Source organism: Epinephelus moara, chromosome 7, assembly GCF_006386435.1.
Source record: "Epinephelus moara isolate mb chromosome 7, YSFRI_EMoa_1.0, whole genome shotgun sequence".
Classification (NCBI taxonomy): Eukaryota; Metazoa; Chordata; class Actinopteri; order Perciformes; family Serranidae; genus Epinephelus; species Epinephelus moara.
The window spans coordinates 33,606,351-33,624,004 of NC_065512.1; the positions used below are offsets into that span (position 1 = coordinate 33,606,351).

Consider the following 17,654-nt stretch of genomic DNA (forward strand, 5'->3'; position numbering starts at 1 on the left):
ACAAAACAGCAGTATATCCTCCTGAGTAAAGGGAGGACTTTTTGTCCTCATGGGAAGCTCATGAGCTAATACTGCAGCCAAGCACTGAGGACTGCAACCGAAATATTTACTTATGCATGTAACATATCTATCTAGCCTACTGTATGTTTTATATGTCACAGTAGTGGACATTTCTTCTTGGTTTGTTTATTGACCTAAACTGAACCTGAAATCTTATACTGTGATAATTATACTGCATGTTTTGACTTATCAGACTTGTCCCTGCGATAGTGAAGTAAATGGGTTAAGGAAATTAGCTCTGCTGTATTTCACGTGACAAGAAACAAGAAAACCACTTGGCACAGCAGTAGCCTAGTGATATATTACGACAACAAGTCCTCCAGCCCATACGACCCCGCAAGTCATGACTACCCTCTAATATGACCCATAGGAGCATTTATTACATTCCATACTATCTAGGTTAGGATTAGAAAAAGAATAAGGTTGGGCGTCATCACATCACGTTTTCAACATGACATGAAGAGATAATGTGAGATAATGTGATGTCATGTGATGACATGACATTATATAGCCTACATAATGAGATATTACATGCGTAACTTGAAATAAGTCAACGCTGACATGTGGTTTCACAAAGGACACAAACAGCGCTCTCCTTGGTCAAAGTTCTGTGTTTTTTGACCCATCCAGCTGATTTTGGGCTCAGACACCTGACACTAAAAGCCACAGTTCACGGCAGTATTGCTTTGTAACGCAGCCGGACCTAACCTTTCGCGTGTTATGATACGCCACCGGTCATGAGCTGCAACTCACTCTAAAGCTCTCAAAGCCAAGGAGAGCTGCAGATTTAGTTGCGAAAACTCTGTAGATTCATCACAGCTAACAAACCCTTTTACAAAAAGTGCTGCAGGAGTGAGTCCTAAAACCTGGAAATGAGTCAGCATTTTAGAACTTCCTTGTGTCAAAGTCAATGGGTTTTTTTTAATGGGTTTTTGCTTAGATGCCTTAAATAAAGTCTGTGGTTAGCTTAAGAGATTTTCACAGTTTTGTTCTGGAACATAATGTGCTAGCACATAGGCTACCTAGCTGGTGAATTTTAAAGCGTTTAAGTGTTTTACAAAAGGTTGGTTGTCAAGTTGTTTAATGAGACACAACAACGTCATCACACCGAACACGACTTTACAGCCTTGTTTATAGCCTAATGTTAGCTTTTAACTTCTGGTTAATGCATTTACAAAATTGTGATTATCTTGCTGAACAAAACATCATCAACTTTGCCACAGAGCTTATTTTCTCCCATTGAATTTTTGTCGAGGGAACCAGGGTGATGCTAACTTCTGCGCTGGCCTACAAATAAACATCATTCCTTAACCACTCTATTGTCACACTGTTTAACATTGTTGATTGAAAAACATGGATTACAGCCCCTTTCACAAAGCACATATATCTTGGCCAAAACAGCCTTATAGTATGTAAGGAACAGCAGGGTGCACACTCTTATTTTTAAACAACGGAATGTAGTTTAACTCAGTCTGAAGTAGCACATCATGGTATATTAAAATTTCTGGTGCTGAAATCCTCATCTAGAGTGTATTTATATGTGTGTGTGAAAGAAAACCCCCCCCCCCCACATGTTGTGCAGTCTACAAATGTATCACTGCTTTTGAGGCTAAGTGCAGGCGACAGTGCCTTAAAGCAGCCTCTCCTCACTAGTTAACTGCCAGTAGTGCGCACCCTTACTTATTTAGGTCATGGAAGATGGAGACAAACCACCAGCAGCAGAGAAAAAGACATGAGATGTTTGTTTACATAGAACACCGGGGATATGTAGTTTCATCCCTGGGTGAAAATTTCTTGCTCAGGTGACATGCGGCTTTAACCTCAGCTGCCACATGCTGAAAAGCAAGATAAGGGTCATAAAAAATTCCGTACGTCAGCTCAGGCTGGTTGGAGGCAGTGGAGCGGTGGTTAATGAGTGGTACAGGGAGTTATAATTGGACATGATGGGATACAGAGGGGGCTGGTGGTGGAAACGTGTCTTTAGCCCTGTGTTGTTCTACAGAGAGTTGTGAATGAACTTTTGAACTCATCTGAGAGCAGCGTGTACAATTGACAATATGAACGAATTCCTCTGGAGAGACGACTCAGCATCAAGTAGGAGCTCTGCTGTCCACTGTGCTGGTGGACCTCTTCGTCCAAACAAGACAATCAAAACAGTCCATTAGGATCTCTTTGTGAGTGTGCACAGTTTCTGAAGCTTGGGGATGGAGTGTGTTGGTAATATAAGCAATGACAAAATATGCTACTGGTGCATCATCTAGCAGCCCTGCATCAATATATGTCATAACTTCATAAATAGTATTACACTACTAAATATTCCATAAGGGCCATACTCATTTGAAATACTTAACAGGATTGGATTTATTACAGTAAGCAAATCTATTTTCTTTTTTAATTTTCAAGCCCCACGCTGCCTTGCTTTTCAATTTATGATACTATTCCTAGATACCATATTAATGTGCAGTGAGATGGGGCACTCAAAGGAGCTTACGTGAGTGTGAGTGTAACTCTGTGTCAAGGTTAAGGGTGGCTGATATAGACAAAAATGTGAATATCATCACATATTTCATCATAGATATGTTGCAGTAATTAGCAAAGTATTCAGAAATATGTATATGTCAAGAGTCAGACGTTTTCTGTGTTTTACTAGAAACAAAACTGACAGGATATTAGTCTAGTCTAACTCTTTTTTTCTTAAATTTAACCACACTATTAATTTTGTCATAATATAATTTGTCATTATGTAGACACAATAAATGATACTATCAAATTTTTTTTGTATTAAATTAAAAAAAAAAAAAAAATCACTTCTATTCCAGTGAAGTGTGGACTCACTTTCACATGAAAGCATTCTTAAAGATAAAAAATAAATAAATAAATAAATTAATTAATTAAATTAAATTGAAATTAAAAACAAAGTTAAAATGTTTTAAAAAATAATTTAAAAAAAATATATATGTCAGGGTTTCTTCTCTGCAAAATTTCACTTTCACATTTTTATTAAGTGTCTATATAGCTGGGCTGTTGTATTGAACTCTCTTTTTTTCACTGTCTCCTGTAAATGTATTTGGATTGGATAATATGTACTAATAAGGTAGGTACCAGTCATAATTCCCTGTTATCGCATATTTCTAATAGACTTTTCATAAACTTCTTACTAAAAAGGGGATTAGGGGCCTGAATGACATGAGCAGTAGAGCGTGTTTGTTCCTTTAACAGTTACTGTGGGGAGTCTTTGCCAGTGTAGCAGATGTTTCTTATAACAACGCCCCACAGCTGAGGCGCAGAGGTGTCAAATCAGTTACATTGTGTTCTTAAAGATTTAACAGACTTGGCTTCGACACTTACTTGATTGTATACAGTCAGTGAAACAAACATGAAGGATATTAAACATGTGTTTGTCTTTTTTTCTTCTTTTTTTTTTTGCTAAGTGGATCTGCTCTTGTGCTTGAAAACTACCTGCACTGGTACAAACATTTTGACCACTAGTGAAATTTAAGGTGTGCTATTTATTTACTTGCACATCGGTGTAGTACTGAGATATAAAGCAGTTGTGCACATTAATTGTTTATCACTAATGCAGCTAAGACTTCCCAGCAAACACATGTAAACATGGACCACTAGCAAATCATCACACTGGAGGCTGGACCAACCCTCACACAAAGTCCAAAGGAAAAACCAACCTGTTCTCATGCAGCTTGCCAAATATCAATGCTTTGTCATGCCCTTCGGCATCTGATAGTGATGCACATGGCACCCTTTAGGATATCTAGATGACACACATATGAAACACATTGTAACACCTGGTTAAAGGATCACTAAGTCTTCCTAAGCTTGAAAAGTTTTTGTCACATACAGCAAACATCTCCTCACGATCCGCTGGCTACACGTCCTCTGAATATGCTGTGAAAAACTCTGTAGGCAGCCCAGGCTCCGCAAATGGCAACAAAAAACATTTTGGTCCAGGCTGCACCAACCAGCCAGCGCGAGACCAGCGAAAGCAAGCACCCACACGTGAACACGGTGCCCAGAGAGGCAGTTAGAGCTACAGGCTACAATGAGGCTAAAAGGCGAGCTAGCTCCGTTGTGTTTGATAACATTGTTGAACGTAAACAGAAGTGAAGTGTTTTTGTTGCCATTTGCAGAGTTACATTACATACTTTTAGTTACATACTTTTGGTTTTACACGGGGTGTAAGTATGTAAATTACATAATGTTACTTTAAAACATAGGTGACTTTAGGTTCCAAATAGGACACTAACTGCGATTACCTGGGTGAAAGTCCAGTTTTGTTTGACCCAACCACCCCCCACCCTACATGGACATTCTCACTTTTTACTACGTCAGTTGCTTTCAGCATCAAGTATTCCCATGGATGGGTTTACACTGGAGATAATTGCAAACCCAGTGTGTCTCCTAAATACGCTAGGGTGCCTTTGCGCCGATGGGTGTGACAAAACGCTGGTATCTGACAACCTGGGAGTGAGAATGGGCTGGTAAAAACATGAAATGTTTGACAGTGTGTGTGCAGCAACAAAGTCTCACAATTAAGACAAAAAATAAAATAATACAGTGGCTGGTGCTGTGCTATACTGTATTAGTAGTATGCAGATACACACAAGATAGCAACATTGTCTAATCCAGTAAAATAATAAAAAAGAGACATTGTATGTAAATATATGTATAATGTATATATATATATATATATGTTTTTCACAGAGAATAAACACAACCAGTTACATTCAAACAGCAGTGTGGAGTCAATGTGTCAAGACTACCAAAGTTAAATACAGTACAGTATAAACAAAACCACAGACATTGCCCTTAATGCTTTTGTCATACTTTACAACATGTCACCAAAGTGTCACTGGGGACTTCACAAACCCTTTGGAGAGTCATATGAAAATATTTCACATATAAATAACACAACTTAATGGTACATAGGAGTTATTACATTTGCCAAAAGTCTCTGGCTTTTCCACAGTTGTGATGAAATTATTGTAGCTTCAGAAAAGATTATGATGCATCACTACATAGTAAATGACTTGGTTTATGAAGACTTCATAATTCTGTCAATGTACATGAATTGCTGGCTGCAAATCAGAACTGTGACAGTCATAAACACAGGCTGTTTAATTCATGATTCAGTGGAGGAACTGTCCTGCAGATCTGACATAGAAAGTACAAACCGTATGTGTGATACTGATACCTGTCGCTTCGAGCACTCAGAATATATTACTGTGTCTGACATTAATTCTTTACCTCAAACACTGGCAGCCAAAAATACTTTTTCACAGATACCTCACTTTACCTGACATGTGGAATAAATAACTGTAAGTCACTGCAGTTGTATTAAAGACTGATGAAAATACTGAGACATTCAAAAATATTTTTAAAAAATGACCATCCATCCACCAAAAATAAAAGTTGCTGACTAGAAAGCAGAAAAAAAATAACTTGGAAAATTGATTATATTTCTGTCTTCACTGAAATAGTAAAGAAAACATGCCCTTGGAAGGTTGAATGTGAGTCTTCACATATCAGACTTACACTAATTGTTTCAGGAAACATATTTATGTCTGTTCTGGTAATACGGCATGAATAACTTATACAGAAGGCAGTGGTACGTTTCTTTCTTCATCTTCAAATACAGGCAAAACAGAAGGCTGACAGACTCTAACAAGAATGATGGCAAATAATATATGAGCAGACAGGTACAGCAGCTTGTTGCAAGCTCCCAGTTATTAACCCCAGCCCATTCCCCACCCTCCCTTTACAAAACACAGAAGAAGAACAAACAACTTCTTTATCAACGTCCCACACACTGTCACATAAGACAGTTGCTTCATGGTTGAATGCGTCTGAGCATAATGTACTCATAAATACTGTATATATAAATCATGCACACACACGTGTTCAACTTGCCCTCTTCTCAGAAACGCTAGATTTACAAAAATATTTACATCAGCTGATAGTGACTTATGTTCCCAGCACTGTGGACAATGTGTTAAAAATGTTGTGAAATGAAGAACAAGTACATAAAGGTTTGGGGTTTGTGTGGATGAAATAACAACATAACTGTAAATGACTTCTGACCTGGTTTAGACACAGCCTGCTTTAGCTAAATGCTTTACAAAGAATGTTTTTTTGCAGTATTTTTTTGCACAGCTTCTTGTGTGATAATATCATCACTTCTGAATAAGGCTGTGTTCAGACTGACATTAGCACTGTGTGAAAAAACGCATCTCCTTCATTCAGTCGAATAAGGTCACTGCTTAGTCGCAAAAAAAAGGAGAGTCATTGTGCAAACAAGTTAAACTTGACTCAACTTTTGCCGCAACACAACATGACTTCCACCAAAACTTTTCAAAGCCGTAGAATATTTCCTCATAGTGTCGTAGTTCCCTATTGTCTTAGTGTCTGATGAGCTTTGAAGGATGGGTTCGGATTTTTTTCAAGTCTACAAAACAATACTCACATGCCATATGTATGTTGAAAGAGCCATTGGTCTTGTAATTGTTCCTTCTTTCTATACCAGCTGTGAAGCAACTTCGTAGCACAACTAGACTTTACAAGATAGGGAACGAATCTCAGCCATGAGCGAATGACTCAGTTGTCCCAGTTAGCCAAATAGGCTGTAGTGGTTATCTTCTGAAGTTATGGCCTTTTGATTACAAAACTTTGTATTAAAAGCCACAAAAACACTAAAGGTTGTATGTAGACTGTGATTCAACTTTTACTGATAGAAGAGACAAACATAATTAGATAATCGTTGCCCTAGAGGTTAAGCCTTACTATACTTTTTGGGGGGTGCCTGTTATTATAACGAAGGACGTGTTATAACCACAGACAATTTGCTAACTATATGTGGCTCTTGCAGAACATTGTTATGACAGAACTTGTGTGAATCGGAACAAATCTTTAAATTGGTCAGAAAATGGCTCATCATCATGCATGAAAGTCCTGTAAGATGATATCTGTGCTTTTCCGACATGTGTTCACATTTCTAGATCTTTACAACAATCCACAGAAAGGAAGTAGGCGTGCCTTACAGTATGATCCATATCATCGTCAAACTAATTTTCAGGGTGTGGATGGTTAGCTCGGTTAGACGTTATTGTTGTTTCCCGTAGCAAGGGGGATTTTGAAGACATCAACATGCAGATAGAGGAAGGGAAGGAGTATGCCGGCTTAAATAGTCAGCCAGTGACAGGTTTACAGCCACAGTCTACACCCAGTGAGTCAGACTAGCTTCGGCTGAACTTTAGAACACTGAACAAGGACTGTGGATTTCGTCCCCCATTTCCAACAATGTAGTTGCACTATGAAAAGAATAATTCACGGCTCGTGCAAAAACAAGGAATCAGTACTGTATTTTAGTACTGTAAAATGGACTTCTAACCTATCCTTTAAAAGTCACTGATATGTAAGTCAGACTGGCCCTCCTGGATCATTTTTCATCGTCCCACTGTTAGCCCTCTGCATTTTTAACACAGCGCTGTTTTCGGTCTGAACACCTGGTAACACTTATGTCGTGGTTATATCAAAGTCATCTGAGAGGAGTAAGGCTAAAGACAGCAGTGAATGGGAATGTGATACATACAGTATGCTCAGAGCCAGGTCTTCAAACTTCACGGTTACATTCAAGTGTAATGAGTAGATATCGGAGTACATGCGATTTCATGATGGCTTCTCGGTGATAATATTGTGTCAACAAGCTACAATACAACCTACCATGTGGTTTACAGGATGCACAGGTCACTAAGGATCACTTAAACACGCTCAAACATTAGCATGATGAAATCTCTAACAATGAAGCTAACGATATGACTCCGTAAATCATCTGCATTAACTGCACACATAGAAACAAACACTGCAACAAACAGGAAATACATTGAAAGTTTACATGGCAACAAGTCATATTTGACTAATTTTGAAAAAAATGTAGCATGTCAACATTAATAAATACTGTATGGTATTTATTTAATTTCATTTAATAAACAAGAATACGTTCAGATAAATTAAGTTTAACGTGAAAGATATAATATAGCTTTAATATATTATTACGCACATGTTAGATGTCCTATCTTCGTTCTCATTCTGTATCGAAAATTTAAAAAAAATTAATGAGGCAGGCAAGGATTTCCTGGTTTGGCACTAACCATGTGAAAAGAATTTACAGTGTAACAAAAGGCTTTATGTGCACAACATGACCCCAAAAGGACAGCCAAGCAGTTAATATTCATCCATTTAAAAACTATTTTGTCAGGCAGAAAGATTGCAACCATAATTGTGATTATCAGAATGCATCTTAGGTCAAGTGGAGCAGTTCAGCGTCAAATTGTAGACAAAAGACAGCGCAGGAATAGATCTCACTGTACAGTACTGTTAAAGGGCCTGTGTCAGTGTGACAGAGTGGAGACGGTTTCCTTCAGGTGGGTATGAAATCCTTTTCCTCACTCATCACTTCCAACATTGTATCTATAGGAAGAGTTGAGTTTCCCTGTTTACCACGGAGCTCCAAACATGCTGCAGTTTTTAAGTGGCAGGCGGGGCTTGGACGGAGTGTCGTCGTCAGGCGAAGGGGCTGTCTGACTTTAAGATCGAGGCGTCAGAGTCGTGGCAGCCCTTGCCGTTCATGTGTTCTGTGTGGCTGTCGATGCTGTAGCAGCCCTGTACCTCTGTGATTGATGAGGCCGTGTAGGAGGCTGAACGCAGGGCGTCGGAGTGGTTTCCTACACTGCTGCCAAACTGGATATGATACTGGTTCCAGTGCCTCCTCAGAACCGCTTGGACCTAAACACAGAAACCACATTTCATATATTAAAGAGACTGTGAATGATTCTTAGTTTGAGATAGAACTACACTTTATACATTTAAAGTCCAATATTTTGTGAAAAATACACTTATTTGTTTTCTTTCTAAGAGTTAGAGAAGATCAATATTAGTTGCATGTCTGTGTGTTAGCCGTGTTCATAACAAACACGATGCAAATTTTAGTGTTGCATTACTTGTGCCAATATGAACGCTAGAATATTTGATGTTGACTCCCTAAATACACTCAAATAACTCACGTCATATGCATGTGAAATCGCTCAATCGATGAATGAACTCAATGCTGATTGGCTATCACGGCATGAATCCATCGCTCAAGTTTAGATTTTTCACCTCTTGTGAAAAAGCGCACGTCAGGGTTCATTCGTGCCGCTTAATCTGCATATTTTGTGTCTATTGCATTGCCTGGTGGGAATTTGCATCTAACTGCATCTTTGCATTGACTTTACATGTAATTAACTCGTGCAAATTGTTGTATTCAAGCCTGGTGTGAACACAACATTAGGCATGGAGCCACACCTGGGATGTGGTTAGCCTAAATTAGCATAAAGAATGCAAGTAAGGGTAAATAGCTACCTGGCTCTGTCCAAAGTAATTAAAAAAAAGCTTATCTAGTTGACCAATAGAGTGTTGCACGGGTGACAGTTTTTTTAGTAGGCTGACTCGGAAATTAGCGTCACCCTAGTTTCCTTGATAAAAAGGATTTTGGATTATTGCAGAAAATAAGCAAAAAAGTTTATGATAGTTCGACATTTTGTTCAGCAAGAAAATCTTAACAAATGAACACCACTGTTTGATTTTTTCATCATCAAAGCAATCAACAGAAATAAAAACCTAACATTAGCCTATAAAGGAAATACACAAAAATACAGCTGCATGACTTCAGCGTCGCAATCACACCAGACTGTAAAGCCATGTTCAGTGTGATGATGTCGTGTACTCTCAATTAGCCAAACTGTCCTTTCTAAGACACATAAAAGCATCTAAATTTACGAGTAGGGTATTTACTTATGTATTTTAAGTCATAGAACCAAATGTTAAAGTCTCTTAAGCTTGTGTTAACCACAGACCTTATTTAAGGCATCTAACCATAAACCCATTCAAAAAGCCTATTTACCTCTATACAAGGGAGCTGGGAGTGCAAAAATGCTAACTCATTTCTGGGTTTTGGGACTCATTCCTGCACCTCTCCATGAACTAACTATCTTTTTTGTTTGATTTATACATAAACAGAAATGTAAAAGGACGATTTGTGCTTTTAGGGGGGATTATGACCTGTAAATATTTGTTGGCAAACAGCGAGGAGCAGAGAGTAGTCCAGCATCCCAGAACGTTGCTGTCATAGTTAGGTAGCCAGGTTTGGTAACTGCCATACTTATAAAGAGCATATCTGGCAACCTGCACTACAGCTGGAGACACTGCACAGAAATGCTGAATGTATTAATAAATGTGTTCATCAAAAGTGACTGCGGCACAACTCCCCGTAAACTGTTGATTTTACGGCCCTGTTTTATTTCTACTAATCAAACAAATGAGATACAACATACTTGTAGACAGTTTTTTTTATTTTTTTTTACTTTGGACAGAATCATCTGGCTGCCTCCAGTCTCCTTGCTAAACCAGGCTTAATACCAGGGGCCAGCATACTTCAGACTATGTGTATGCGCGGTTTTAGCTGCAATGGCAGCGAGAGTAAAGATTTGGATAACTTTGTTTTTGTGCTATTTGCCGATTTCACTGATTGATTGTGTTACAGTATCAATGTGCAGTCTACACAGTGTTCTGTAAAATTTAGATCAAAGGCGGGATGTATATAATAAAATATAAATTATTTCATTAACGTTTGAGCCATCATTTTCCCATTGATGACCTTTGACTTCATCCTAAATTGTGAAGCACTCAGTAAAGTCAGGTCTACTTTGAGCGTGATGAGTGAGTCATTGATCATCCTTCTGACCTTCAATAATACTGATTATTGGGATTTTACCGCAATGATGGTTTGCTGAAACGAAATGAATTAGTGATATTGACACTATAGTCACAGCTCTGCGTAAAGCTGCTCTCGCACTATTGGAGAAACTGGCTTCTCTTTGCAGTATTTTTCACTGACAGGTTTAATACTGTGATGCAAATATCTATATGCAAAGGGATGTCTAAGGGCGTTTCTGCATCTATTTAAGGTGAACTGTGGGAGTGGACATAAGGCTCGTGCAAGTGCGCCCACTTCCACAATCATCAGTTTTTATAAAACAGAGACAGGTGTATGCACAACTATATAACTGTGACAAGAAGATATGCACAGTTTTATGCATCCGGGCCAACTCTGTAATTATTGCGCAGACATGAGATGGATATCAATCTTCTCATCTTCCTCTCAGAAAGAAAGCAAATAAGACATATTTTCATAATGTTGACCATTCCTTCACAAATGGTAATTTGTATGTTCCCTTTTTAAATTGCATTTTCTTGTAATTTTTTGGAAAGACAAACTGACTTGGACATACTTCATATGTTAAACAATGTATGACTACATCTGAAGCTTTTGGACTACAGTTGTCTTGTGGGTTTGAACACATGCCTTTAATGTCTGTCTGTAATTCTCTCCGGAGCATCAAAGATCTATATACATGCACATGATGATCCCTATGCTGCTCTGCATGGACAAACATTGACACTGTTTCTTTGAGCATATAATATGGCTAGAATTGTTATAAAAGGTTTCATACAAATTATGTAAGATAGCAGTAAAGCTTCACTATGTATTGAGACAGCATGAAGAGGAGTTATTCAGTGACTCTTGTTAAACATTCACCTAAGGCAAAAACAAGCTATTTTGTATACAGATCAATCACCTGAATAATTGATACCAATCAGTGTAAAATCCATTGCTGCTTGGCAATGGTAAACAATCGTAAGTCCCCAGTGAAGCCCTGGAGGACTGAGCCTGTCAAGACATTCCCCTGATTCACCATCCTGCTCAGAGGGTCACGCAGAGGAAGTCGCCTAGTCTATCCCTGATCACAAAGGGGAAGTGTGGATGAGTGTGAGGATGTGTGGTCTAAAAAAAACATAGTGAAAGGGCATAACCCCATCTTACTTCTCCGTTGAAAAAGCAGAAGATGGTGGCCACCAGCAAACCCTGGAATTAAAAAAAAAAAAAAGGAAACACATAAGAACGACGAAACGTTTATAATCTGGTCTTAAGCATCAACACTCAGTTGTTTGTGGATGAAATTTAAAGATCTAAGTTGCTGTGAAGCAGAGGAACTTAGAGATCAAATTAGATACATTTTATGAGCTGATTCGATCTGTTGCTCAAGATGTTCTCCCTGCACTGCCTGGGGCAGCTCGGGATGATCAGATGACACCTCGCCAACATATTCAGCCCCCTCTCAGCTCAGATAATTCATGCCTTCCTTCCTGCTGTTCTTCCCTGCGCTACAACATAAACAAAGTCTTGACAGAGGCCGATGGGAATGCTCGGCTTTTACTAAAAGCTAAGATGTGGTTCATGTCCAGGCACCAGTTCCTTTTAGTAAAATAAATGTCTCCGGCATTGGAAGAGGAAGCCACTAACATGTAACCAAGTTTCATAATAAATGATGTACATGTAACAAGGACAACAGGACTTCATAAATAGTGCACAGCAGTACGGCAGACTGTTAACTCTGAATAGCATTCTAAAAATATAGTTTGGGCATGCATTAAAAAAGCATGACATAACGTACAGCTGTTTATGGAGATGGAAATGTTCAAAGAAGCTGGTGACAATCACTTGGCTATGACTAAAACACATCATAATCTGTTCTGACTGGACAAAAATACCATGTCACTCAAACCTTTACATCGTCTCACCTGGTAATGCATTAGTATGTGCATGATGTAGTCATATATTTCGGAGGAAACTCGTCCCTCCGGCTTGTACGGAAGCAGGACATACTGAATTCCCAGAAGAGGCACCAAGATGAGGGTGGCTCTTACAGCTTTCATGTAGAGACTGGACTCGGCTTGATGGGTCACCTTCAGCTTGGTGATGAGCACTCGCACAATGTTCAGTAGGAAGAACAAATTGACCTGAGGGGGTTGGCAGCAGAGAGGACATCAGTAAATCAGCATAATATCAGCTGCTGTCAGCTGGTTAATGACTTACCAATTTTAAACTGTGAAATTCCTAATACCATAAAAATATAAAACTTGTGCCAATAAATCGTATAAATAAGCCTCAGGCAGACACTGAAAGCCAAAGGCAGAATATCCAGGATGTTATTTTACGATGGTTACTGGTTAGAATTCATGTCAATGACATAAACTGGCTTTGCCTGGGAACCAGACGTTCAACTACGGGGCGGTTTTGATACAATGACTGACGTCTTGTGGAGCCTTGGCGACATGCGACAATGCGACATGGTGGACTCTGCAGATAAGGACCAGCTCACTATGTAGATACCTACGGCTCATTCTAAGGTAACAAAAACACAGTTCTTATTTTCAGGTGATTACACACTGAGAAAAAAAAACACCTGACAAAAGGTCTAGTTACTAAAATGTCACAATAAATGTATTTCTTTTGCAAATTAGATAGTGTACAGGAGTTTGTCTGCACATTGTATCCTACTCATCCTGCCATAAATATGCAAAGTGTTCTTCTGTTCCAAAGAACTATTTTCAAATTCTGGTGTCAAAATTGTCTACACTTGTTCACAGATATATTGATGCTACACCATCAAAGCTCAAATCTGCATGCTTTATTCTATTTACATTTTTAGCTCGGGGCAACCTCACATATTTAGTTCCTCCAGATTGCTTGCAGGCTTATCCAATTGCATCCAGAGGCATTTTGAGCTACAGCCTTTGATAACACCCCTTGAAAACTGGAAATAAACTAAGAGGTTCCAGGCTAACTCACATTTGTGACTTGGTCTGACGATACCAGGCTAAAACTGTCAATTACAAGTAAAGTTAAAAAAAAGGACCAAACAAACAAAAAAAAAAAACAAGACCAAGAACTTTTTTGGGCCCGAAACCTGACCAAATCATTTTAAAAGTTTCAGCCGTGAACATTTATTCCTGCAAGAGTCTTAAGGGACTGCTTTTCTCTGAAGCATGCCCGGCTGTGCTGATTAGGTGAATTCCTAGAATGCAACATGGGGACCAGTGGGTGGATCCCCAGAGAAGCAGATGCATTGATTTCGCAAGATACACACAATTATGCATGCTATGAGACTGTGTCCTGGTTTCAGGCCCCCCACAGTGTCCAGTCAAAGGAAGGAAAGTCAGGCAGTCTTTGTTTTGTTCATTGCACAATAACAAAAAACAGTCAAACAAGAGAGACATGGAACATATCAGTTATCATTGCGATTCACTTTACTTAACTGAAACTTCTTACCAGTAGAGCAGCACAGATGGGACCATGGATGATGTAGAGTAGCGATGTTTTGGAGCTAATCCAACAGCTACAGCAGAGAACAGAGGACAGCAGAAAGACATTAACACAACAGTATCAGTACATCACATGACAGCTGACCCACGATGCAGATCAATAGGTTTTATGAGAAGCTAATTAGCAAAAATAAAAGAAGCTATCAGCAAGGTTAAATGCTTTGTTGAACTTTGCATGGTGCAGATAAACAAACGGCATATCATTTTAGACAACCAATATTAGTATGTCTCCGTGTCACATTTTATACTCATTCATTGTATTTTTTATTCATATAACCCCCCTTCTGTTAATGCCACTGTTGTCTGGCTGTCATTTAGCACATTTTACTACTGTTTTTTTTTAAATATACATATAACCTGTAGTATTAACTGTAAGAAATCATGCACTTGAATGCTTACTTGTCATTGTAGTAGTAACTTCGAGCAACAGCATGTATAGTAGCCGGAATGAGAGGAAAGCCTGCAAAAACCCCATAAATAAACAAATTTAAAAAATAGGTTCTGGAGTCAGACTTCCTGTAAAGCACAATTCTGGTTGAACACAACAATATATTTTTAATTGTTGAAATGTGGCAGCACAGTGACATGAATACAATGAAGTCCAACAAAAGTCAAAAACAAGTCATAAAGTCCAGTTCGCTAAACTGAGGTAAACCTACCCATGAACACACCTAAACTGTCAGTAAAAACGCCTAACTGCCCACATGAACACAATCATGGTAAGTGCGACACATAGACACAATTGAACTAGTCTGTAAACCATGACGTTAATGGTGGACATGTGGGTGATAATTTTACCATTTATTTTCAAATCATTTAACAATGGTGCTGCATTGTGAGATTTCAGCAATTAACTTGGCAAGGACAAGGACTTTTTTTGTCCACAACAGTTAAGCTAAAAGTCGGTATGCCAAATCTTTTTTTTTTTTTTTTTTTTTTTCATTTCTTTTTTAATCAAGCAGCCATCAGGGCTAAAAACATGAAGCTACGGAAGTGCCGAAAACTGCAGTTCCCCTAATGGCCACTTGAGGCTGGCTCCGGAAGACAGTCAATCCCTATAGACCCCCATGTTTAAATGCCCAGCTTTACAGCAAAACCCCCCCCAAAAACAGGATGGCATCCGCCAAAATGCCAAACAAAAGACTTCAAAATAGGAGTACACAAAACAATGGGTGACATCACAATGGCTACGTCCATTTTATGCAGTCTATGTCTTTAATAAATTAGAATCAAGAGACCGATTCCAATGTTAGTTGATTAAAAATTGATGGAGTCTTTTCACAGCAGAAAGAGCGACTGCCATTGACACAACACAATATCCTGACTTACCCCAACCTAAAAGATAGTACCACATCAGATGCTGCTTCTCAGCAAACACAGCCACCACGATGAGAGTGTGCAGGTATATTCCCTCACACAGCATCCAGAAGTAATTGCAGCCAAACAGGTACAGATGAATAAACTGGGACACTTTACAGCTCGTCTGAGGAGGGAAAAACACACACATAATCAATTTTGAAAGATGGCTGTTAAGCTCTGCTTCTGTTATTTCCTGTGCAGTACTTTCACAGTTATGTGAAAAGCATAAATGAATGTGGCTATAACAGAATTAAAAAATGAATCAAAGAGCATTTTACCCTGATTTATGTGTTAATACTGACACCTGGATCACACAAGGAACAGCTCAGACTGAATTGGTGGAAATCTTTTTTTATGAATTCAACAACAATTAAACTTCTTAATAATAAAAAAGCTATAACACAAATACATAAACTCACTGGATTCCTCTGCACCAGCTCCTGGTTGTTTGCCACAGCTGTCAACCAAATGATTGTGATCACAGAGTTGAGAACAAAAGAGAAGAAGAGGTTTTTGTGAAGTGTGATCCTTTGGCAACTTAAACTCCTGCAAGAAGAGAAAGGCGACATTACATCACCGTGGTATTGATTCATGTATTCAATGGTCTATACAGCATGTTAAAAATGCGATTTGCTGACTCACTTGAAATGGAAAAATATTCCGAGGGAGATGAAGAGGGAGGTCAGTGACAGGCCATGTCCTATGAGAGCTAAGTAGAAAAGATTCATTGCCGTCTGGAAGGAAAAAAGAGACACAAATTAGATCATCTGGATCTCCTAATGACTACTCATGCTGTGAGACAATATAAATATGCTCCTGAAGAGAAGTCATATCCTTTCCTCCGACAGGAAATCCTTAATTTACGTAAGGAAGACATTGAAATCATGTTAAAGTGTATTTAAAGATTGTAAAATATGAAGTAATAACTGAATAGGAAATGTGTGAATGAGGGAAAATGACAGATTGTGTGATAGATATTCATGGGGCCCAGTGAATGATGTCATGTAATGATTCTGGTGACTGCTAAACCTTTCATCAAGTGCCATTCCACTGACCAACATTTCCCAGGGATCAGCATTTAAGCCAATACAAAGAGCCAACCTCTGAGCTGAAAAATAAAGCTAACGCAGACGTACCAAAAAACTGCCTTTCCTCAATTGGCCACTTGAGGCTGGCTCCAAAAACAAGTTAATCCCCATAGACCCCCGTGTTTAAATGCCCAACTTTACAACAGAAATAAACATGTTTACAGCCTGGTACAAAAAGCAATTTTGGTTTTTATTGCTAATTTTCCCGTTAGTGTCATCTGGACGGGGGTACATTTTATATAATTTTTATATATCATTAAGGCCTACAGTTACGCATAATTAAGAGTATGGCCGCTTTGGATACAGGTGGGTACCTTTGCAGTGGATACAGGTGGGTACCTTTGCAGTGGATACAGGTGGGTACCTTCAGTCGACAAGTTGCTACCACAAGTCCTTAGGTTACATAACCATGGCAAAACCCTAGATTAACAGTGAGTGTAGGTGTAGCTGTTACATTCACTATTTCAGTGTGTTTTTAGTTCATGAAAGTTAACTATAACTTTTTGGTCACCCAAAAAAGTCTAGTTTAGCATTTGATTGTACTTAAAGACACCCTAAGGGGTTATCTATTCAGCTTTTCCCAGAAGTACATTTTGTTTTAATAGAATTGAACCTGTTTTTACATAACAAAACTTAGCGTTATCACAGTTAACCACAGCTGTAAATGCACCATGCTAACAAAGCTAGCAGCTAGTGTTAGCAGGGCTCGACAGTGCGAGCGTTTCACTCGCATTTGCGACTAAAAATAGGTGTGTGCAAACTGTAAAAGATATTTAGGGGCACATGTGCGCATGAAAAAATCAGCTGAAGCAGCCTATATTTTTGTCAATAAAAAAATATGATAATCTAACCGCAAATGTTGGAGGAACTCCA

At 38.7% G+C, this 17,654-nt stretch overlaps 1 protein-coding gene across 1 annotated transcript in view; it reads right to left on the minus strand.

The window, feature by feature from the left end:
• Positions 1 to 3,554: 3,554 nt before the first annotated feature.
• Positions 3,555 to 17,654, minus strand: part of calcrla (calcitonin receptor-like a) — a 44,845-nt gene continuing 30,745 nt past the window's right edge. The window contains exons 6-13 of the mRNA XM_050049601.1: positions 16,336 to 16,427; positions 16,113 to 16,239; positions 15,664 to 15,817; positions 14,734 to 14,794; positions 14,282 to 14,348; positions 12,751 to 12,969; positions 11,993 to 12,034; positions 3,555 to 8,856 (exon numbers count right to left, since the gene is read on the minus strand). Of these exons, the coding sequence (XP_049905558.1) occupies positions 8,635 to 8,856; positions 11,993 to 12,034; positions 12,751 to 12,969; positions 14,282 to 14,348; positions 14,734 to 14,794; positions 15,664 to 15,817; positions 16,113 to 16,239; positions 16,336 to 16,427 (984 nt within the window). The 3' untranslated portion in view covers positions 3,555 to 8,634. The remainder of the gene's footprint in view (positions 8,857 to 11,992; positions 12,035 to 12,750; positions 12,970 to 14,281; positions 14,349 to 14,733; positions 14,795 to 15,663; positions 15,818 to 16,112; positions 16,240 to 16,335; positions 16,428 to 17,654) is intronic.